The sequence below is a fragment of the Haliotis rufescens genome, unplaced genomic scaffold (assembly GCF_023055435.1).
Source record: "Haliotis rufescens isolate VD_foot unplaced genomic scaffold, xgHalRufe1.0.p SCAF_6, whole genome shotgun sequence".
Lineage (NCBI taxonomy): Eukaryota > Metazoa > Mollusca > Gastropoda > Lepetellida > Haliotidae > Haliotis > Haliotis rufescens.
The window spans coordinates 36,966,799-36,991,037 of record NW_025964334.1 but is presented as its reverse complement, the minus strand read 5'-3'; the positions used below and the strand labels follow the sequence as shown (position 1 = coordinate 36,991,037).

The following is a 24,239-nucleotide window of genomic DNA, read 5'->3' as shown; positions in this document are numbered from 1 at the left end:
TACATTGATCAATCGGAAAGGGTGCTAACTGGGGTTGTTCACTAGCCAATATATTAACAAATGTCGCCCTGGGTGGTTATTACGTGGAATACGGTACTTGTTATCAATACACTGATTGTGTGACACGCTCAAGGTGAACATGTCGATCTGGCAGGATCATGATTGACGCTAGGCATTATCCAACACCTCTCATGCACATTGGCAAAGTTTTACGTAATCTTTGCTGACTACCAACAAACATTATGAAAAATGTTAACATTGTCCTTTTATTCGATTTGTGTAGTCGTATCTGGTTATATTTTTCTATTTCATGAAAGATGGAAGGTCAAACATAATAACTTTTAAACTGGACTGGCAAATAAATTTATAAAAAAAACAATCTTTATTTATTTTTTTCATGGCTTTGTATAGTCAAATTAATAATATGAAAAATTGATAAAGCATTGCTTGAGCAATTAAAGTAATATTATGGTATCTTGTCTTTTAAAATAAGCCAAGTTTTTTTGCAATCCATGTGTTTTCAACATTGATTTTCACTGCATAATCAACTTAGTTCACCTGAACTCCAGAAACTCTGCTCCTTTGACAGAACAAGTAACGGCTGCTGGTGTGTCCTTCGTTGTGTAGTACTCAGCTTCTGGGACCTGGAGGAAGGAAGCTATCTCTTCATCTGCCTCATCAGCCATCAGCAGATTTGTCTCCCCTGCCACAATGTAGTCTGAAAGGAAGGTACAGTTCCAGTGCTGAATCTGGTATGCTGACAATGAAGCTTTGCAGATCGCTCTTGCCTACATCTTCCAAAGACAAGAGAGTTAACTAACTTTAAAAGTCCAATTTCCACCCTTGCCGAACTAGGTTTGAATTCCCGGCCTTGATTGTAGCGCCACCAGTGGCTGTTACGAGCTATGTCCCTTCTATGCCTCTCCTATGGAACCAATCAGATTCCACCTCTCGTATCACTTGTCTCGCAATTGTTTCAAACAAAATGGCGGCACCCAGACAAGACGATCTGATTAACAATCAAGATCTATTTTGTGATAAAACATGTCTGACATCGCGAAGTGCATCAAATCACGTGAGCATCTTGATTAAAAACTTGAAAAGATTTGGAAAATATCTGTTGACAACGAGTTGGCGATGCACATGTTTTGCAAATCCTGCAATCGACCGAACTCTGCATGACAGTTAACGAACCGGATTTTGATTTTGGTTCGCGATTTTGATTGGCCTATGCATAGACTCGTTGTCAAGCCAAAATGTAAATCCATAATGTCAGCCTAGATTGGCAAGGGTGGAAACTGGACTTTTATAGTCAGTTAACTCCCTTGCCTCGGGAAGATGTCTTGCACATAGCATTCTATGAGACAGTTGTCTCTTCCCTGACATCTTGAACTCTGTTGAATAGCCTATACATATGACCTTTAACGTTAGTCAATTCTGTAGGGAAGTTAAATTCATAACCAATATGCATATACTGAGCAAAAGAAGGTCGGGATCATAATGTTTTTGCGGATATTTTTGTATGTTGAAGACTGAGCACACAATGTCATAAAAATATCCCCCAAATATTCAGGATAACTTTTTTTGTAGAGGATACATCAACAAAATAGCCCATAAGTAGTTGCCCTGCCATGGATTGTATGGAATAATTCCAAATATGACATCAAATCTAACTTACTCACTCACTTAAACAAAACTTCTTAATAATATAATATATGTCACATGATCTGACCTTGAACTTTGACCTACCTTGAAGAGTAAGTGAAGCAACATTGCTTTCAACTTTGCCAGCCAGATTCTTAGCTACACAAGAATAATCGCCTTCGTCTGTCATCTGGAAGTTCTGTATGACTAGTGACCTTGACTCTGTGATGAGCAAGTTGTCATCCTTGTCAGGGTGAAGGCGATGGCCATTCTTTTTCCATATGATCTGAATGTAAGAAAGGCAAGTTTCATCATAAACATCAACAAAGAATGTGTCTTTAAACATTGTTATTTCTTTATAAAAAAAATATTAACAACATTTAGTCTTATGAAACAATTTGAATAAGTTTCCATTCTTGTAATGCTATATTTTTGTTGGTTGGTTTGTTGTTAAACGCCGCACTCAGCAATACTCCAGCTATATGATGTCAGTCCGTAAATAATCAAGTCTGGACCAAACAATCCAGTGATTAACATCATGAGCATCAATCCACACAATTGGGATTGATGATATGCATCAACCAAGTCAGTGAGTCTGACCACCCGATCCCATTAGTCGGATCTTACGACAAGCATAGTTGCCTTTAACAGCAAGCATGGGTTGCTGAAGACTTATTCTATTCTGGATCTTCACGGGTCTAATGCTGTATAGATGGATGTATCCTTAACATATATTGTAGTCAGATATAATACAATAATTGGCCATGATGGTGTCACTCATGACATCACTTATTAATTGACCAGGTTTTTTTGTTACTTGGCAAATTAACACACCTACGAAGGTTGATTTATAAGTTCTGAGCCCACATAGATTTGACTGAAAGATTTGATATACTTTGAACAATGATGTTGGAGAGATTTTATCACAGCTTCATTCTACTGGCTGTTCAACAATGTTGACAGTTGCTATTAAGTTAATGTTTGAATCAAAATGATTTATGGCTGGAGCTTTCTTCATGTTTAGGAACAGATGGAACTCACCTAAGAAGGTTATATACACATGACATGGTGAATAAACTCACCTAAGAAGGGTATACACATTACATGGTGTTTAAACTCACCTAAGAAGTGTATACACATTACATGGTGTATCAACTCACCTAAGGGTATACACATTACATGGTGAATAAACTCACCTAAGAAGGGTATACACATTCCATTGTGAATAAACTCACCTAAGAAGGGTATACACATTACATGGTGAATATACTCACCTAATAAGGGTATACACATTCCATTGTGAATAAACTCACCTAAGAAGGGTATACACATTACATGGTGAATATACACACCTAAGAAGGGTGTACACATTACATGGTGAATATACTCACCTAAGAAGGGTATACACATTAGAGGTGTATAAACTCACTTAAGAAGGGTATACACATTACATGGTGAATATACTCACCTAAGAAGGGTATACATATTACATGGTGAATATACTCACCTGAGAAGGGTATACACATTACATGGTGAATATACTCACCTAAGAAGGGTATACACATTACATGGTGTATAAACTCACCTAAGAAGGGTATACACATTACATGGTGAATATACTCACCTAAGAAGGGTATACACATTACATGGTGAATATACTGACCTAAGAAGGGTATACACATTACATGGTGTATAAACTCACCTAAGAAGGGTATACACATTACATGGTGAATATACTCACCTAAGAAGGGTATACACATTACATGGTGTATAAACTCACCTAAGAAGGGTATACACATTACATGGTGTATAAACTCACTTAAGAAGGGTATACACATTACATGGTGAATATACTGACCTTCGGTTCTGGGTGACCTTCAGGGGGAATGCAGATCAACTCAACAGAAGAATCCTCTTCCACAGACTGACTTAGGGGTTCTTCAACAAAATATTTTCCTAAATCTGAAAAGTAATGTCATTTAAAATAAATTATCACATAATAAATAATAATGAAATCATGAAAACAAATCTGGCCACAAAATTATTGTGAAACCACAAGTAATATCTGTTACCCCAAGTCATGATGTTGGAAGCACCTCAACAGGTACAGCATGGGATGGGTGAGTGAGTGAGTGAGTGAGTGAGTGAGTGACATGCTTTTAACATGCTGCTTTTACCAATATTCCGACACCAGAAATGGGCTTCACACATTGTACCCAGGTGTAATCAGTGTGATGAGCTAACACAATAACCACCAGCCTACCCCACCTCCCCCTTATCCTTGCATAGGCCATGATGCAACCACAGTGAGCTGGTTTAACATAGTTTTGAATAGTATTTCAATTACAGCTGTGTGTGTTAGCTTGATGGGAGGAAGAGTGATGCAGGTCAAAAACATAAGTAAGAAGCTGACAAACCTAGACACACAATCACAGGGATTCAAACCCATGGTCACTGGATTCTTGTAATCTAAGGGACATAACTCTGCAAATTGTGGCACCATAGAGGACTACAAATAGTGAAAAGTCAAAATAAAAATTTGATCATAACACGAATTGTGTAGCTTCTCCCAAAATGAGAAAAGAAGTTTTCCATTTTATTAGAGCTAGACAAAAAATGAAAAGAAGCCTTTTAAAACAAACATTCCCAGGATAAAAGTGCTTGACCTGATTGATGACCATTAACCCTGTTTCCCAAGCCTTTCACTCGTCCATGACAATATTAAGACATTAGTGCTATTATATACAAAGGCATGGTTGAAGGAGATGGTTCCTTTGACCCAGAAAATTGGTTCACCAGGTCGGGCAACCCAAACCTAAGCTCCCGTAAACTCCTTACCATAAACTGACTACCTGTGCAAGTGATATGACAGAACTCCTTTGAAATCTGACCATTGGCATTATGAGTTTCCACCCCATCAAATAATAACACAGGCGCCTAAGTGTTGCTAAACTGGTACTTAGTGTGCCGTGCGCTTGATGTCGGTTGATGGTAAGACTTATACGAGCTGCTCGTCCGTCAATATTTGTTTTGCTTGCAGATAATGTTAAAACGTTGTACAGCGTGTTGACTGCATCGCAGTGTTAGGGCGACATCAATTGTGTCCGCTTATTTCTCTTGAATATTGATTATATGAACACGATTATATACATGGCCAGACTTATGAAGATTTTTGTATCTTGAGCTGAATAGATTCAGACATGCATCAAACCCGGCTTTATGTCACCGGACAAATATCCGTTAAATTACGCCCTCACGACTGGAGCTGTTAATTTGTATAGGACTAGACAGCGGATGACGTTCTATAGACAGAACCTAGTACATATTGCGTGGTGGAAACATAAAACACGAAATGTTGGAAATTGTTAAATTTGTAACCATTTGTTGAACTTATTTCATCCAGCTGTATATTAAGTATAACATAAGATACACATATTCAGAATATGTTTTTATATATGATTATCATTGTTTACTAATATTTTTGTAAATTTCAGTTTTCTACTTTGGCACCCATCAAAGTATTCATACTCTACATCCACCACCGTGTGTATCCACAATATTGACCAGTTCATCTTGTCCACACTTGATTACATACAGGCCGCTGTGTTTGTTTGTTTGTTGCTTAACGCCGTAATATTCCAGCTATATGACGGCGGTCTCTAAATAATTGAGTCTGGACCAGACAATCGAGTGATTTACACAAATCTACGCATTTGGGATACGATGTCATGCATCAACCAAGTCAGCGAGCCTGTCTGGTCCAGACTCGATTATTTACAGACCGCCGTCATATAGCTGGAATATTGCTGAGTGCGGCGTTAAACAACAAACAACAAACAAAACCTATCCATCAAAACTTCAGGAGTAAAAATTATGTACTCGCTAACGTGTGTGGGCATTGTTCATCACGGGGCATAGCAATGTTTTGGAAATAGGAGTAAACATCAGTTTTGCAGATTCTATATGAGTTCAGTTTTTTCTGATACCAGCAGTAGCTGCCAGATAGAACCCATATAAACCATGACTAACTGTGGCATATGCCGGGGCCAGCAGGTATGAGGGAGTACTGTGAGATGGAGTCACACGTACACTGTGTTCCGACTGCTCACAATACCTAAGTGTGTTGATGCAGTGCCGACTTTCAAGAACTGATGAGATCCTGATGCGAGGTGAAGACAATTGGCAATGGAACCAGCTGTAGATTGTTCTGCCTACTGTATTGATAAAGGATTGAGAATTACACTAGTCTTATATTCTATGATTAAGGGGTTTTTTTATAGTTTGTACATTTCGCATTTTTCAAGATGTTCTTCCTGCGGTGGAAATTCTTGAAAGTAGTATTAGGAGCATCTTCGGTCAAGGGGCTATCCTTGAAAGGAATTGTATTACAGAAAGGTCTTACTTGTAAGGTCCTGCTGGCAACACTGATGCCATAGCTATGACAGAATGTCCTCATGATAATGCCAATACTTATTAATATCAGCGTTCAGTATCGCCATTTCTTAGTATCGACTCAGAGAATCACAAATACGAACGCACCCTACAGATCAAGAGCATTATATTTCACAGTCATCCACGATCTTAGCACTCTATCATCATATCTGAACTCATTACTCGGATTTACAAAGTGCTGTATGCCGTTACGAAACCATAACCATTTATTATCATGTTGCAAGGACTAAAATACCCTGGCAAATTACAGCAACACAAGTAGAGGCAGAATGCTGAGGGGGAGATTGTACCTGGCAGTTCGCCATGCTGACAGAAGTATTTTGCCACAGGTCTACATGCCATACTGGCGGGTTTGCCTTCACGAACGAGACTAACAGGGATCATTATTGTTGAAACGGCACACGGCCGCATGGTTATGATATCAAACGCGGCCATGTTGGTATCCGAGTCGGGCATGTCAGTACTGTACAAACGCAGATCCGTGGAATGGCCAATGGCAACCACTTCTGGTCGTCTGCTCATCGCGTCAGCTACATTTGAGAATCCAGCCTAGTCTACACCGACCCTGAAGCTACATGCCACCACGTGGTGTTGTTGATCCCCAAACGTTTATTTGCACCACCTAAGCACGATTTCTGCTTAGCTTGTACACGTCCACATAGCCTACACACCTGATGTACATCTACGTTTCTGGATACTTACAGTGTGCCAATGACATTTCAGAAAATTGACTAATCTTAAGGACTACTTCCTATAGTCGACCGTCTCAAGGTTACACCTGTCACTTAACCTTATGGCCAGCGACGTCATTGTCAAAATAATTGAGAGAAAACGTTTTTCATGACGTTCATGTAAATTTTCTAAGGCCAACTGTATGGTGACCTTGACCTTCGCTCACTAACAGTGCATGTTTATGAACTTGTGCTTTCCATTTCTTTGATCTGTGATTTTTCTCTTGGTATTATATCCACGTAAAAGACGTTTTCATGGATATCCAAGCCCCTTCATCCAACCTGCATCTATATCACCTATATCGGAGGAGTTTCCTCTACAGTGGAAACACCAGGTGTTCGCCAGCATGACCTTATAGCTCCTTTAGTTGGCCCTAGAAAGCTAACACGAGCGTCAAGAAAAACGTTTTTCTCTCAAGTAACTTGTCAATGTTTCAGTGCTAATATGGCAAGGCTTAACCGGGATATGTTTTACAATAAAGATGATTTTTCAATGCTTATCCGATAACTTCCCTTTATCGGGTATTATTTATGTGCTTCTCATTCAAACCGTAGCAGTGTAGTTCTGTGTATATGAGTCAGAATGCACATGTAGTTCCCATCCAGAAATTTTGAACACATGGCAAAACACAAGTTCTGCAGGCTTCGAATCACTTTTTGGCTACGTTTATGTACCTTACTTCACGGTAAAGCACACAGATGAAGAAGATTGGGCGTGAGATATTTTGTCATGTTCAAGCAATATATTTACTTAAACAGTTTCTTGTGTTCTGTGCATCAGAGAGTTCTAACAGCAGATTCGGCCCTCTAGACTAGACCTCTAGTCAAAATAAATAGGTGTTTCAACTGAATCTGAAACTTCATGAAACATGAAGGACAGAAGTGGGGAGACATCATCGTTTCTTTCATTAACTGCGTAAAGTATACATGCCCAAGTCGGATTGAAAATGAAAACCGATTCCTCTGTTTACAAACACACATACTTCTGCAAAGCATCTGAGTAAACATTGCATATTAAGTTCGTGGGTTCCATGTAGAATGTGTAAGTCAGCCGTGCTGTGTTACTTATAACTGCGAGGAACATGCAGGTAATTGCAGTTCAGAGACACTGAGGCGGCCCATGGCTATCCTTATTTCCTTATGCACTTGAGCCATAACCACGGCAGATGTAAACCTAATCTCCTTTTTGTAACAAAGAATGTTACCATAATGAATGGATGAGACATGGTCTTTGGCCTTTCTCCAGATGGTCAGTGATACCACGGGGAACTGTCTCGCACAGTCGACGTCTTGCACACTGGATTTCATTGAGTGAATGAATGTTGTGTTACACCGTAGACAGGAGTTATCAATCAAGATCAGGTACGAGTCGAGACTGGGCGAGGCAAACCAGGAGCTACCCGCGACCGACACTGTGGGATACGATGCCATATCGCCAGCCAGATCATATTGTGACCAACCAATCCTCACAAGCACTTTGGACATATTCTGCCCTTCAGTTCCCGATAATAATACGTCATGAATAGTGAAGGTAATCTGTGGCCGAGGGCTTAAGATACTCGAATGAATATAAAACGTCAACGCAAGAGAACAACCATTTTGGATTATCAAACAAAACAGATCCCACAAGCGTAAGAGGCAAGATAGCGGTGACAATAATCTATGAAGCATACTGTTAGCATTGTTGTTTTTGTTGTTGCGAGATATGTTTAAGAAGTAGTGCAGAAGTGTGCCGAAGTTTATTGTATGTGTGTGTGTATTTTAGCCATGTGTTACTTTTGATCTGCCAGTCTTTTAGTATGACTCGATGACTTTCTCTGAAAGGGGAAACTACATTTCCAACGACAAGCAGTATGCGGTCACGTGACTGTCAGCTGCATGTTTACCAACGTGGGTTAATGATGGATAAGTGTTATTTGTTTGTTTGTTGTTTAATGCCACACAACACTATTACAGCTATAAGTCGGCTATATAGAAATAATCGAGTCTGGACCAGACAGGCAGTGATTCACACCGATCTACACAATTGGGATACGATAACATGTATCAAACACTTCACTTCAGCGAGCATAACCACCCGATCCCGTTAGTCGCCTCCTACGACAAGCATGGGTTGCTGAAGATCAATTCTAGCTGGGATCTCCACAGGTCTGGTGATAAGTAGCACATCTTCTCAGTGGGTACTTTTTACATGAAAAATCGCCGTTCATTCCAAGTCTATTTTGAATGTAATTAAATATCAGATCTGTATGCAAAATACGGGCTACCTTTACACGTGCAAGAAGATAATGTATGTAAAATTGATGCTTGAGATTCTATGCTGCTTTCAGCAACATTTCAGCAATATCACGGCGGGTATAATCCAGAACGTAGACGTGAGGGGAACAAACTGCCCTCCCATTAAATATAAAACGTCAACGCCAGAGAATAATCAGTCTAAATTATCTGCCGAAACAGATTCCACTTGTCGAAAGAGACAAAATAATGTTGAAAATCAGTGATGCAGGTGTTCGCCAAAAACACTGAGACTTGTCGGGAACATGGATAAATATGCACTGATTACGAAAAGGACCGAATGTGATATATGAGTGGGGCCGAGGTGCAAACTCGGGTCGAAGGTAAACCATTCCGGTTCACTGTGCAAGAATGCACGCAAAGAATCCTCAGTACTCATACTGGGATGGGTTGCCTTACCACACCGCTCCGGTTGTTGTTCATAAGTCAGATATCTTATTTCAGGACCTTCGTCTTTCCGAAGCCCATGTATTGTCGAGATTGCATATGCCCCTGTTCAAAGACACATTCACAATAAGACCATATACATCATAAGGGCCAGAATGCCTGTCTCCTACGCCCTTGCCATGTCTCTGCAAACCGCATGTGCATGCGAAGAATGTTTCAATGTTCCACGTGGTCTAGCCCGCCATTATGAAGGCAGACTGGGTTACTGTCTACAGATATCAAGTATCCACACGTGCGGTCGCGCATACCGAGAGTGGTACCAGTTACTGATGAATGTGACAGCAAGTGATACCACGTGCTTAGGGTATACCGGAAGATAGCTGAAAGATGATTTGATTGTAGCTGTTCAGGTAAGTACGACTTAAATTCTCCAGGGGAGAAGGATATTTCGACACGACAACCCTGTTGATGCACACGGGAGCAGATCAAAAGCGTAGCCTTACTGAGTTTCGACAGTCATTGAACTTGGACATTGCGCGGATGAAAAGATTGCCTGACCTTTGAATAAACCTTTATAGATTATTCATCAAAGAAAGCTACGTCTTTTACAACGCTTTAGACGTACGCTGTTTCGTCACTAGCATTTGGGTTTCAGTGAGTGAGTGAGTCATATTACAGTAAAATTTCGGCATGTCAGCTTAAAATAGGAGGAAGCTACAAATAAGGCAGTTCTTAGACGTTTACCATATAGAGCCGCCTCCTTCGTCTAGTGGATAGAGCGTCTGCCTGGAGAGCGGATAGTAGGTGGGTCGAGTCATACCGAAAGACGTTATAAAATGGTTCTTGCTGCCTTTTCTGGCGCCCGGCATTAAGGGTATAAAACAAAGACTCTTGGCTCTTGACATCTCAGTTGCATTAGCCCGGATTGGTACAAGCAGACAAACAAACTACCTGATATAGGAACATGTCATGAGACACAAAACAGTGACAGCGGATGTCTCACTGAATCTTAATAGCTAAATGATGAATAAAAAAACCCCTAGAATTACCGAATTACTTGATCATTTAACAACTACGATTCTCTTTGAACCCACAAAGACATAACCACAACCACTAAACTGTCACAGATCCAAGTTTTCCAACACCCCAGGCCAACAAACATCATTTGCATGGGTGGACAAAGCGAACAGTTCAAGGCTGGAGATCGATAAACAAGAAGTCATGGGCGGGAATGAAACTTATAGAATCCTCACAATCGCTCCTCATTCCATGGCCATGGGATGAGATTGAGCTAAATAAACTCTGAAATAGAGACCTTATCTGTATCCGAGCTCCAGGCCTTCTTGTCTCATCCCCTTGCATAATCGGCAGATTTAAAGCAAAAACGACCATCTCATAGCTTGAGGGGTTTGGGCAGATTGGAAACAGGAACGCAGGCGCGTTTGAAAAGTGTTTCTCTGTCATTTGCGTGACATAACCTTAGCGTTCAAATCACGAAAATTGCTAATTGGTGAATGTTGCTTTAAGATCTTGTAGAAGTAAGTGTGTTTGGTATGTGAGAGCTGTGTCATAAAACACATAAGTATTGCATCAAAGCATATAAATCGAGGCTGTATAACTGTGGTGTCAAAGTTGAAATAATCTGGTACAATGACATAAAATAGACCATAAAAAAAATTAATTCAGTACACATGATCACAGCCAATAAGAGAGAGTGATTGAGTGAGTGAGTGTCGTTGACAGTACAGTTCTCAGGGTATATGACAGACTGAGAGACCATAAGTCTGGACAGGTTATCAAGTGGTTGATAGCATGAGCAACATCTACGCCACCGGGGCACGAGCGTCAAAGAGTGAGTGAGTTGGGTTTAACGCTGATTTTAACAGTATTCCAGTTATATCATGGCGTGTCAGCTTAATGTGGGAGGAAAGCCCGAAGTGATGCAGGTCTCAGACGTTTACCACTTCGGTGACACCCAGGCACACGGGTATGGTGCCGACAAACCTAGAAATATGATCAGGTCGAACCGGGATTCGGACCCACATTCAAAGGTTTCTGGCTCTCCCAAGGGACGCAACTCTGCACACCGAATTGCGACAGGGCCAACCGTATTCCGAGCGTAAACGAAAGAAGACCAATGACAATTCAAATAAACTACTTACAAGGAGACATGACAAAGCCTCTCCGGCTGACGGTGAACTGCTGTGCTGCCTCTCCCCCTTCAACCAGACCATTCCAGGCCTGGCACTCGCACCAGTAATCCTCCATGCCTCTGACGTCATTCTCGGTTACGTCGAACGTAGCCTTTATTAAAATCCGGCCCGATTCAGGCTCAAAGCTTTCATACGTCTTCATACGCTCGGTATCCATTTTCATTCCCAGGCAGTTAAAGGTAATTTCCATGGCATCGTAGGCCTCGCATGCGAGGGTGACGGGCTGGTGCTTCACGATATACGAATATTCCTGGGGGTGAGTCACAAACTCCGGAAGCGCCATTGAGGTATCTTGTCCAACACAGGACATCAGGAATGTACCTGAGAGAGAGGTAGACTTTGTTCATGGTTCATATTCTAGCATTTGTCATTCACAGCATTTTGATAATACACAAGAGCATTTACATTCTTAGATATCATCATCATAATAAAATAACAGTTTACAAAATGGACATTGTCGAAGTAGAAACCTTATAAAGTGGTACCAAAATTGTCAATTATTCACAAATAACAGTGTGAGTGCATGAGTATGGTTTTACGCCGCTTTTTAGCCATATTCCAGCAATATCAAGGCAGGGGACACCAGAAATTGTCTTCACACATTGTACCCATGTCGGGAATCGAACCCGGGTCTTCGGCGTGACGGGCGAACGCTTTAACCACTAGGTTACCCGACCGCCCCTCACCAATTAATAGACGTGACCGTATGAATTAAGAGATGAGGTGAGGTGAAATGGGGCTTAACGTCGCGTCCAAGATTATTGCACTTATATAGTGACGTGTGTGTGAGTGTGTGTGGCTGCTTGTATTAGTCAGGACTAATACTGACTTTAAAATCCACTGAGGTCCAATGTCGCAGGACACCAGTCCTTGTTTTAGTCCCTTAATGCCGAGCGCCAGAGAGGGTAACATTAAGTACCATCTTTTAACGTCTTTTGTTACGATGCGGCCGGGGATCGAACCCCGGACCTTCCGCTCTCCGGGCGGACGCTCTACCACAAGAACACGGAGACGGTCGAGTGAAAAAAGAAGTGACTAGTGGCTACTGCAAAAGCTCCATCACATCTTCAATAATATTTTGATAAAGCATTTAACGTCTTCAAACCGCAATATTTCGGAAGCTATAGGTACCAAAGGGTAAAAGGTGAGAAGTCGCGCTGAATGTGTGTAGAACGTCTTCGTTTATCGTGTGCTAATGATGTAATCTCCATGAAAACATATCAGTTAAATATCTTCAAATCCCTTATGAATTATACTTACAGAGTGTGGAGAGGAGAAACGCTGTAGTCATCTCCATCTCTGCTGTGACTGTTGATGGTAGTTGTTTTTGATTAGTATGGTACTGGTGTTACACGATATGTCCTTGTACCGGTCTCCTCTGCTGCCTTAGTATGTCCTATACAGCGTCCTGGGCTGACTCTCTCTCTCTCTCTGAAAAAGAAAGCAACCGTCAGTATCCAATGGCACTTACTTTTGATCAATACGGTACACTGCTCATCAGACATAATCTATCTATGAAACTTTACTTTGCAAAATATAGTACCCCACGTAGGTCGCGTAATGTAACCATTAATGTATGTTTTGTTTGATTAGCACCGTATCTCGTCCATGGTCTTGTTCCAGCATGTTGTACAATCAGCTGATATCAACCATATTACATTCAACAATTGATGGCTTATCATGGCGACTTTCCCTCGGTCCTCCTGTTACAACGAATATTTACAATAAGACATGACATGCAGGTTACGGTTAATAGGAATTGCAGGTTGCACATTGTTGAGAACCATATAACAAGACCACATCTTGCAGCCAGAGGCATTGTACGGTGACTCATGAATCGGATTTAACTTTGTGGGTTGAGTGTGCAGAGTGCATTTCATGGAACTTGTATTTGTGGCTTGCACGCATATGACCTTCAGCCAAATGACACGAAACTGAAAATGTCTTGTTTCAAACAAAAACAGTTACATTTATACACACTTCGTTGTCAAACGATGTCAAGTTCTGTCTGGCACCAACAACCTGGTATCAATTGTCTCCAGTGACATGCCTGATGAAGATTTATAACATGCAACCACAGAGAACTCAGTATCAAGTAGGGGGACTCTTAGTCTGTCTCACAGTCCTCGAACCATATTATTCCCCTTCCGCCCAACCCTTACTATAATGCTATAGCTCTAAATGAAGCAAGTCTAGATTTTCCCAAGGATCTGGATCTCCTATACTAGTATATCTCAATGGAGCTCCTTTTCAATTTAAATGTAGTTGTTTGTTTCCATCAAAGTGTTATATTTTTCGGAAGGGGTAATCTCGGGGAATATAGCCTGTCTATTTGTCAAAGCCTGGTTGGCCATGTATCAACTCCTATTTTCAAAACCAACCTTACCTCAGACAAGTTGTCGTTATTGGAAAATACAGCAACAAAGAGACAACCAAATTGTTGCATTGCTTTGAAAAAGGCCAAAATGCTCATGGAATTGTAGCACAATGACAATTATGAAAAGATTTATTACCATAACTGTTTTATTAATTGAATAATATTTCTCCCCTACCGTTCGAGTAATCCGTTCAAACATGAAACAGAACGACGGCCAACTTGTCTGGAAACGTTATTGTAAGCTATTGTATCACTGATATCTATTGTTAACGGCTTCTAACCATTTGCGCTGTACACAGGTCATTATTTGTGCCCAGAAAAGGCTTGCGACTCGGAGAGCGGAAATAATTGACGTCAGTTCTATTCAGCTGCAGAACTGGTTTTATCATTGGTTTTCTTAAACGCTTGCCGTCACTTCAAACGCTTACTTCATTTCCGTAGGCTGTGTTGCACTTAAGAACTAAGGTTTTTATAGATGACAACTTCTTCATTGTCGATTGGAAAAACGTTTCAGAGGGTTGTGCAATTCCTTCATCAGGTGACTGGCCACATTGCTAAACGAGTTTTACTATCATTAACTGATTGCGCTTTACACAACGACATCTCTCTCAGCCCGTCGCTGTCCCTTAGGTTATCTCGGACAGAATAGTGTGGAATCCATTTTTAAATAGTTTCGTGGACGTGATTATCGCGTGACGCAACCACGCGGCGAGGTGATTCTCATATTCAAGTACAAAGTGTTGCTGTTTGTTGTTTCCTTCAAATCAGAATTCATGAATCATTTTTGGTATGCATTAAACACATGTAACCTGTCTTATGCTGCCGATACTGTGACATTGTGCTATATCTCGCCTGAGGTATTATGGACAACTAGTTAACGGCATTAGTCGAGTGGATCCGAGTGGATCCGAGTGGAATCAGTCAATGAAGACTGCTTCAACCAGACACTTAATATGAAATTCAAGTAGTTAGGGAAAAGTAAGTGAGTATGGTTTTAGGCCGCTTTTAGCAATATTCCAGCAATATCACGGCGGTGGACACCAGAAATGGGCTTCATACATTGAACCCATGTTGGAAATCGAACCCGGGTCTTCGGCGTGACGAGCGAACGCTTTCACCACAAGGCTACCCTACCGCCCCTCGTGTATGAACATATTCTACACTTCAGCAGATTATCTTAAAAATGTGACAAACTTGCGTTTGCTATGTTACATTTCAAGAACACTGCGCTTGGACCTGTCTGAAGGACGAGGTAGGAGCACAAGCTACGCCTATCCACATCTCTGAAGGTTATTTAAACTGGTTTTCACTGTTATACTCGGGTCGCTGTTTACGCTATCCCGGGAGGCTGGTAACAGCGAAGCATAACACCTTTCCCCGGTATCACTGCGGGTATTTATAATCGCCGGCTGTCAGAGAGACATTCAAGGTGAGAAAGCGCCCAGTGTTTGGCAATGATGGTGCAAAGACGAGAGGATGTGCTGCCTGGTTCTCTGGTTCTTGTGCGCTGCGATCTAGCGTAGAGGACAATGCACAGCACCCAGAGATCAAGGTTGAGTGTACTAGGGGCACACAGCACAAACAGGCCAAGATCACCGTGACATACATTGCTATGTGACTGGGAACATCCTCAAAGCACAAATAATTTCTGTCACTGCAAGAAACCACTAAACATTGCACAATGGTATCTATACCGCTAAGAACTACAATGTTTTTCAAATAAGAACTTTTGTGATAATAAAACATCCATCGAGTGTTAAGGATGGTTCAGCCTGATATATTTCTAACTTGTTGTCGGGGTTCTATCTGCCTAGTCCTATTTGTTTTCGCATCTACCGTGGTTGTTGTGCACGTGATGTTTTCAAGACAGGTTAATCGATAAAATCACAGCTAATATCCTTCTCAAAATACCTTACGAAAGAAACCATATTTCTTAGTTACGCACATGTGTACGAAACTATCGAATACGTTTCTTTAACAACTCCTACCGGAAGTACTATAATAGGCATTGTGGGTAAAACAATTCGGCTGCTTGTCTCTGGTTATAAAAGGTAAATTCTCAGCTTACAAGTCATTAGCACTTGCTTGTCTTCAGTAGCTAAAATAGAATTGTGAATTCAGTTGCAGCCCAATTAGGTGTTTGATAAGACCAGGGGTAATTTTACTCTCATTTGGCATTCTTGTTGAAAACTGTTCGTCAGAAAACACCTGCCGAAGCAGAAATCTAGATTCGTAGGTGTACTAGCACCGTGTGATTAACTACATAGGAATATACGCATGGTCGTGTATATTGTTGGTATCAGCTATTATGCAAGGTTGGACCTATGGTCGAACGACATCTAAGAGATATATCGTCTTGAATAGATCTGAGAAAGAAAATACCCATTAGTTAAGGAAATACGTAGTGTCGATTTGCTTATCCAACAATTAGGTCATCATGTGGAAGACTTTTCAGTAGCGAATATGCGATTGAATCATACTGTCTTAACAATATAAATAAGATGAAAACTAAATATATTTTATCATAAAATGCCACACATCTTACATTGGAACATAAACTTGCCACGCCTAACGAACAAACACGTGTTTATTACTGAACTTGAATCACATGTCTGTTTGAATCTGCAGCAATACACACCAGCACAAATCCCTCAACGTCACTCCAACGCACGTGTTCAGGCTTTGGTGAAGCCGCTCGCCTCAACACGGAGGCACACACCCACTCCAGCCGTCTTCGTCTGTACAACCTATTTCTCTGGTTTTCTATCTTCTACGCAATAAATCATATCCGATATCTCTTAAGCCAACGAAAGCATTATCGGGAATTCCCTCAAATAGGTCAAAAATAGCGATAAAAGAACATGAACATGGAAAGTTCATAAAGAAAGTATTTTCTGGCCTTTACCCCACGTCCATGTAATCTTAACAGATTAACCCCGTCAGTCGTATTTTCTGGTTGAAGGTCATACATGATGTTACATCATATTAAATTTCATAGGTTTTGCCAGTTGACTTAATATTGTTAATGAATAGCTCACTGACAGGAAGGTCCTTTCGCTATTCGTTATGACATAACAAAGCTCTGAATCTTTTCCCCCACCGTTTCATTTTTAAACAATGATGATTCATCCTTTATGTTTGGGGCCACTATGATCTCGTAACCAGCCCTGATCGAGCACCTCGCTCTGGAACTAGTGTGAGAAACACCACACACAAATTCCTTCTTTTTAAAACGGAAAGGACACACCAGACTAATACGAACCATGACCCCTTTGTGTTATTATATAGCCACAGACCTGAATGAAACAATGCAGGTTTAATGTTTGACACACTGGCAGAAAAACGTTTCCATCATATTTTGTTTATAAAACACGATAAGGTTAAACAATATGAAATCGGTAAGAGAACTGACGTGACCCACATGTTCGCCGGTCTGCCCCCTGCCCCCCTGCCCCACCCCAAACCAGTTCCCCCTTCCCAAACATTTCTGACCTATTGGAATTTGAAACCTTGCAAGAAACCCGATTCAGCCATTTTCCTTGGTTGTTGAATACCTTTCCGGTGTTGCTAGGCAACCGTCTTAACTACAATGCCGAGGGCGGCATGGTACGCCTTGAGAAGCCGGAGTCTTTGCTTGTATATATATAACACTTACCACGGTGTTTGTGTAACACGCGCGTCTAGAACCCACACAGAGAGTCTTGCAGAAGTTCGACCGCGGCTGGCTATCTTCACTTGAGGTTTCCCAGAATCCCCAAGCGTATGATTGGGATTTGAGACCGTTGAAGAATCCTAATAACCAAGCATTGGTGTTTGTATAACATTTCATTACAGAGCTGATGCGCTGGGATGGAATGGTGTTTTAAACGTAGCCGATGCTGTGCACATGGAGAAGGGTGGAGGCATGGACTCCCCTTGCAGAAGACGAATCTGCACGATATTATCAGTTTTCTCAACTGGAGCGTCTGGGTGTATATTCAGCCTGCCGCCCACCGCACCCTGATACCCCCAACTTGTCGCCCACCGCACCCTGATACACCCACCTTGTCACCCACCGCACCCTGATACACCCACTTTGTCGCCCACCGCACCCTGATACACCCACCTTGTCACCCACCGCACCCTGATACACCCACCTTGTCGCCCACCGCACCCTGATACACTCACCTTGTCACCCACCGCACCCTGATACACCCACCTTGTCACCCACCGCACCCTGATACACCCACTTTGTCGCCCACCGCACCCTGATACACCCACTTTGTCACCCACCGCACCCTGATACACCCACCTTGTCACCCACTGCAACCTGATACACCCACCTTGTCGCCCACCGCACCCTGATACACCCACCTTGTCACCTACCATACCCTGATACACCCACCTTGTCGCCTACCTTACCCTGATACACCCACCTTGTCACCCACCATACCCTGATACACCCACCTTGTCGCTTACCATACCCTGATACTACTACTTATAATTACTATTGCTGCTACCCTACTTCTACTACTACCACCATCACCGATGCTCATGATATCAATCACTGGTTTGTCTGGTCAATCATTTACATTGGTCAATATTACAGCCATATTACGGCGTTCTGTAAATAATCGAGTCTGGACCAGACAATCCAGTGATTGACATGAACCAGGTCAGCGAGCCTGACCACTCGATCCCGTTAATCGCCTCTTATGACAAGCATAGTCGCTTTTCAGAGCAAGCATGGGTTGCTGAAGACCTATTCTATACCCGATTCCTCACGGGTCTACATTACAAGAATGAGGATTTCTTATGAATATCGAAATTGTTTTGTCCGTTACTTGAAGAGGTTGTATCTCCTCACTTCACACAGCACTATTACCCAGACTAAAAATAACCATGTTTGGGAATGAAAAAGATTCTTTATGACAATAAACAACTTTGGAAAAGCAAATAAAAGGCCATTATATGATTAACGGGGAAACGCTATATACCGCTACGCCCAGCAAGGGACAACATCCACACTGGTTCCACGTTGCAGCATGTGAAAGTCCAGACTAATTATACCACACGGTAGAATATAACTCAACATAAATCACAACAAATCACGAACAAATGTTTTTTCACGAGAGACAGGATCATATACTTAGCTAGCATTACAAGAGGAAACAACTTAACTCGCTGATATGCCCCCGCAGAACATCCAACGACCTTGAACAAACTACCACACTCCAATATGAAGAAGATATGAGATGTTGAGATGAAAAACACTGACATCCTTTTAAGTTATCTCAGCTTATGAGCCTACGCTGGTTCTGTGTGGCAGATGTGACTCGGTTTAATTTAGAAAAGCGATAGCTTTACTCCAGAACTTTACCTTAATACTGATGCACCTTCGTCCCCGGTTGGGCAAGATATTCGAGTCAGACGCACATCAAACGCCTCCGACGTGATGGGGGTGAGCTACCGAACGCCCTATTTATTCACAGTTTGAAATTCAGGTCGACTCACAGGGTTACTTGGTGCAAGAACTTTGTATGATAACTTCAAGACCTCTGCGATAAGTTATTATAACCTTTTTTAAAGCGTTCAATGAGACAGTCGTGTTTCTGAATTCATTGCGAAGGACGCGCGAAGCGTTATGATATGAATTCCCTGAAGATTAAAATGTATATAAAAATCAAATTTAATTTCTATTTGAATTAAGTTTAACACATGCATTTAACCTTCAAGGTAGCATGGTCATGTTTATTCAAATGGCAATGGTTTGGGAACAAGTTTTCCAGCTTAGAACTCCCTATCCATGGTCATGTTTGTGTTTATTTAAACATGGTTTGTTCGAATGGAAATGGCTTGGGAACAGATTATCCAACTCAGAACTCCCTATCCATGGTCGTGGCACGTAAAGACCAACGAATAACGAGTCACAGTGACCGTTAATACCGTTTCTAAGCCAATGGTGTGCACCTCTGCGACAGTACTGTTTTACGTTGCACATGTAATCATACCAGTCTGGGAAAATCGTAATGAAGTTAAAAATTAAACGAGAAAAAACATACTCTGAAACATTGAATAACTATTTACTATAACCATCCACATCTCCAGTTTACTCATTGCCTGCTGCAGGCCTATTAATAAGCCCAATGTAAACGTTTCTCCCTCGTGCAGGAGTTACATAAGACACAAACATTTCCAGACACAAACAGTACCAAACATAAACAGCAAAAGGCAGTGAAACAGGATCTCGGAACTGCCTTATTCATTATTGCTTCAACATAAAATGTGTAATTTTCTTCTGAGAAACTGTTTCAACCACATGATAATCCAGAGTCTTGGTTGTATGCTGATTACGAAAGGGGAAGTGAATGCTAGGGTGATTACTGCTTGAAAAGATCCTAGGACTGCCAGGACGAGCTTCAGCGGCTTGAACTTCCCGGAATTCTAACAATAAAACACACGAATTATCTTATCATGGAAACTATTATACATTCATTACAGAACCAGGGTAGCCAATGGTGTGATTATTTTATTGGTGTGTTTTTTCTTGTGAAAGGGAAAAATGTGATCATAATTTGTGTATGTGTTTAATTGCTTTCTGTCACATTATTGACCCTGAAAAGCATGGTTGACACTTAATTGGCATTTATTTACTATGACGCCATAGTATCATGATTAATTAACATAGATTATTTCACGTGAGTCGTTTGTGTTTTCGTTGTCATCACCTGATGCAACTGTTCCTAATGATGCAATTAGCAAATACAGGGGGTACCTGTTCCTGTGTTACACTTAAAAGGCTATGCTTGACTTAAGATGCGACAAACGGGATCGGGTGGTCAGGCTCGCTGACTTGGTTGATGCGTGTCATCGTATCCCAATTGCGAGGATCGATGCCCCTGATGTCAACCACTGGATTATCTGGTCCAGACTGGATTGTTTACAGACCGCCGTCATATAGCTGGAATATTGCTGAGTGCGGCGTTAAACAACAAACAAACAAACTTTAAAGGCAAAGATTACCCCGTGACCTTGGCCTACAACAACGTCACCAGCTAGGCCGTTTCGCGAACACCAGATGCTATCATTGGAGCTCTACATACTTTATGAGCGCTGGGTTTTGAAACTGTTTCTTTCGTTTGGACACGTTTTCTTGTGAATTAGATACACATCATATTACTTACATAAACCCACATACACGAATACCGGTACGTGTGAATTCAGGCTCTTATTATTTATAATATAAATATCAACAATAAATTATACAGAATGTACATTGTCCGCAATATGAACTCTAGATTTACTGACCACCAAAAGGTCACAGTCATTAGAGACGTATTTGCCAGGAAGTCGACTCTGACAATTACACTGGAACCTCTTCCTCTGGCTAACTTGGTCAACAGCTCCACATTCCTGCAGAACGTTTTTGGTTTCAAGCACTAAACAAACATATTTAGCGCCGTTGATAGTGGGAAATAGAAAGCACCTGTTTCATAGACTAATCCGAACCTCGGTGGGTTGGCTTTGTATTACGAGACTTTGATGATCATATACATGTTGTAAGACCTGACACAAATTATACGAGCCCCCGCTTATTAGCATTTGTCATGTTGTATTACCCAAAAAACAGATCATACAACATTGTGCTGAACGTAAAGAGCCCCCGAAACCAACTACGAGGCATTAATGGAAGATGATTATATTGTACATAATAACCCACAGGAGGCAGGGGACAAAACATGAACCTGACTACTTACAAAGGAAGTTGTAAACTTTTGATATACACAATGTAACAGAATTATTGCTATTTTAAGGTCTAGAGAGGATATGCTGATTTTCTTTGCATGAACATTTTTGCAGAAGGCGCTGGTGGAATGGGAACGTTAAAACTGGTATTAGGTGCATAGCAAGTACAGTAAACTACGCCTATAACGAACTCAAAGGGACCAATAATTTTAGTTCGTTATAACCGTAGTTTGTAAAATGCATATATGCAGCATATATACAAGAAATGGCCGGCACTAAAATAAGTTCGTTGTTTTGGTCAGTTCGTTACAAGCGTGTTAGTTATAAACATAGTTTACTGTATGTTCTCAAATTATGAGAGATCTATATGCGGCCGGTTAAAGAGTATATTAATCAAAGGATGGCCTCATTCCGATAAAAACGTCCCTTAATGCAAATAAAAGCGACAAAAAACATTTCCATTATCATAAGAAATCTAAATATGAAACAGATGAGACGTTTTCACTGGTGTCTTTTATTTCTAGTTCGAATGGGTAAAACAGTCGAAGGGAATTGGTTAATTGGCCATTATTAAACGATATCAGATCATCCTTAAATCTGAAACTTAAGTAGCATTGACGTTTTATGTATAGTAACTTCTTGGACAAATTGCCTTGTTTTCATTTTGCCAAATGCCGACTCCTATGCACATAGATGCTGACCAGGAAGGAGGGAAGCACGATTGGTGCCAATCGAGTTGTCGGCAATAATGCATGACTGTTATTTTTGAATTAGTAATTACTGTTCGCCCTATCTTTGATTCTAATTAAAATCTACTGATATTGAAGATGAATGAGATGTTGATTATAGTGGCCTCTGATGATGGACATTGCTTCTTCGTCTACCACGCATGATTCCCTGGGATAAACGACCTGACAACGTTACACAGTTTCCAGCAATCAAATTACACACTATTTGTCAATATTTAACCACGGCACCGGAATCGATGAAGGATCTAACAACAAATATTCTACATATGGACACACGCTGTCCGCTTGTGTACCAATCCTATTTATCATGCAGATCTGCACTTGGCCATTTGAACACTTGACCAAGGCAACAAACACCACACCCGATGACCAGCCACAACGGCAGCGCGGAAACACGCCGAAGACGTTTTGATTGGCTGGTGGGGGGGATCCTCACCAGGGGATCATAAATCAACTGACGGACAGCTGAGAAAACGTACAGCTATGATGCCCACTGGTCAAGGACCAGTCTTGTCCCTTGACGTCTCTGTCAGACACATGTTTTACACCAGTGAAAATTGGCACTTAAAATGTGACTTGTTGCTACTAGACTCTTAATTGCGCCGCTTAGGGCTTTGAAGAACGGGGGGAAGCGTCCTAACATCATTACGAAGAGTCCCTCGGAGCTGAACTGAGAGTTTTAAATTCTTTCGACAAATTCATCATGCTCTCGACCCAAAGTGTTCCTGTAGACTGATGTTCCGGAATCATTCATCTCCTTGAATCTCATGATATGAGAGTAGTTTTGAAGGGAAAGACCCACTGGCTAACAGCTCTTTTGGAAATACTTTAATATTCCAAGGCAGTGTTAGGTTTAACGAGTAATATACCGTCATGTTTTCTATCACTTAATCTATTGTCAATACGAGACTAAACAGCCTTCAGTTGCTACCACCAGTAATGTTAAATGTACTTAAAATGCCAATGACCATGTTTAGTTGCATTATTATAGTGAGTGAGTATGGTTTTACGCCGCTTTTAGCAATATTCCAGCAATATCACGGCGGGGGACACCAGAAATGGGCTTCACACATTGTGCCCATGTCGGGAATCGAACCCGGGTCTTCGGCGTGACGAGGGAACGCTTTAACCACTAGGTTACCCGACCGCCCCTTGCATTATTATAACCAATATGATGTACCGTATTCTACATAATAAGCGCCCAGGGCGCTCTCAAAATTAGAGATAGGGGGCTCCTATTAGAATATCATTTTGGGGAAAAAAAGGTGTTTGAAAGGTCGTTAATTTTGTGTATTATGCTGACAGCCTGAAATGTTTATATACGACAGATATATTTTTCCAGAATTTAATTGCCAATAATTAAGTGTGTATAAAACACACGAATGCGTATTATACACGAATAAATTTAAGTCTTCTGTACATTGATCAATCGGAAGGGGTGCTAATTGGGATTGTTCACTTGCCAATATATTTGCAAATTTCGCCGTGGGCGCTTATTACGTCGAATACGGTATTATTATCAACATTCGCTCATCTTCATCACCATCACCATCACCATCATCATCATCATCACCACTCACCTCAAACAACACCAAGGCAACATTAACCCGCCTATGGTTCTCAAGTACACCACTGAAGCACACACTGTCACAGTGTTCTGATAGGT

The 24,239-nt window shown here is 41.2% G+C and overlaps 1 protein-coding gene across 5 annotated transcripts in view; it reads right to left on the bottom strand.

Annotated features, from left to right (window-relative positions):
* The window catches only part of LOC124112265 (hemicentin-1-like), a 102,411-nt gene that overhangs the window by 35,758 nt on the left and 42,414 nt on the right, over positions 1-24,239 (bottom strand). For all 5 annotated transcript variants that reach the window (XM_046472289.2, XM_046472290.2, XM_046472288.2 and 2 more), the window contains exons 2-6: positions 12,983-13,153; positions 11,672-12,043; positions 3,503-3,606; positions 1,750-1,930; positions 559-718 (exon numbers count right to left, since the gene is read on the bottom strand). In XM_046472289.2, the coding sequence (XP_046328245.2) occupies positions 559-718; positions 1,750-1,930; positions 3,503-3,606; positions 11,672-12,043; positions 12,983-13,019 (854 nt within the window). In that variant the 5' untranslated portion in view covers positions 13,020-13,153. The remainder of the gene's footprint in view (positions 1-558; positions 719-1,749; positions 1,931-3,502; positions 3,607-11,671; positions 12,044-12,982; positions 13,154-24,239) is intronic.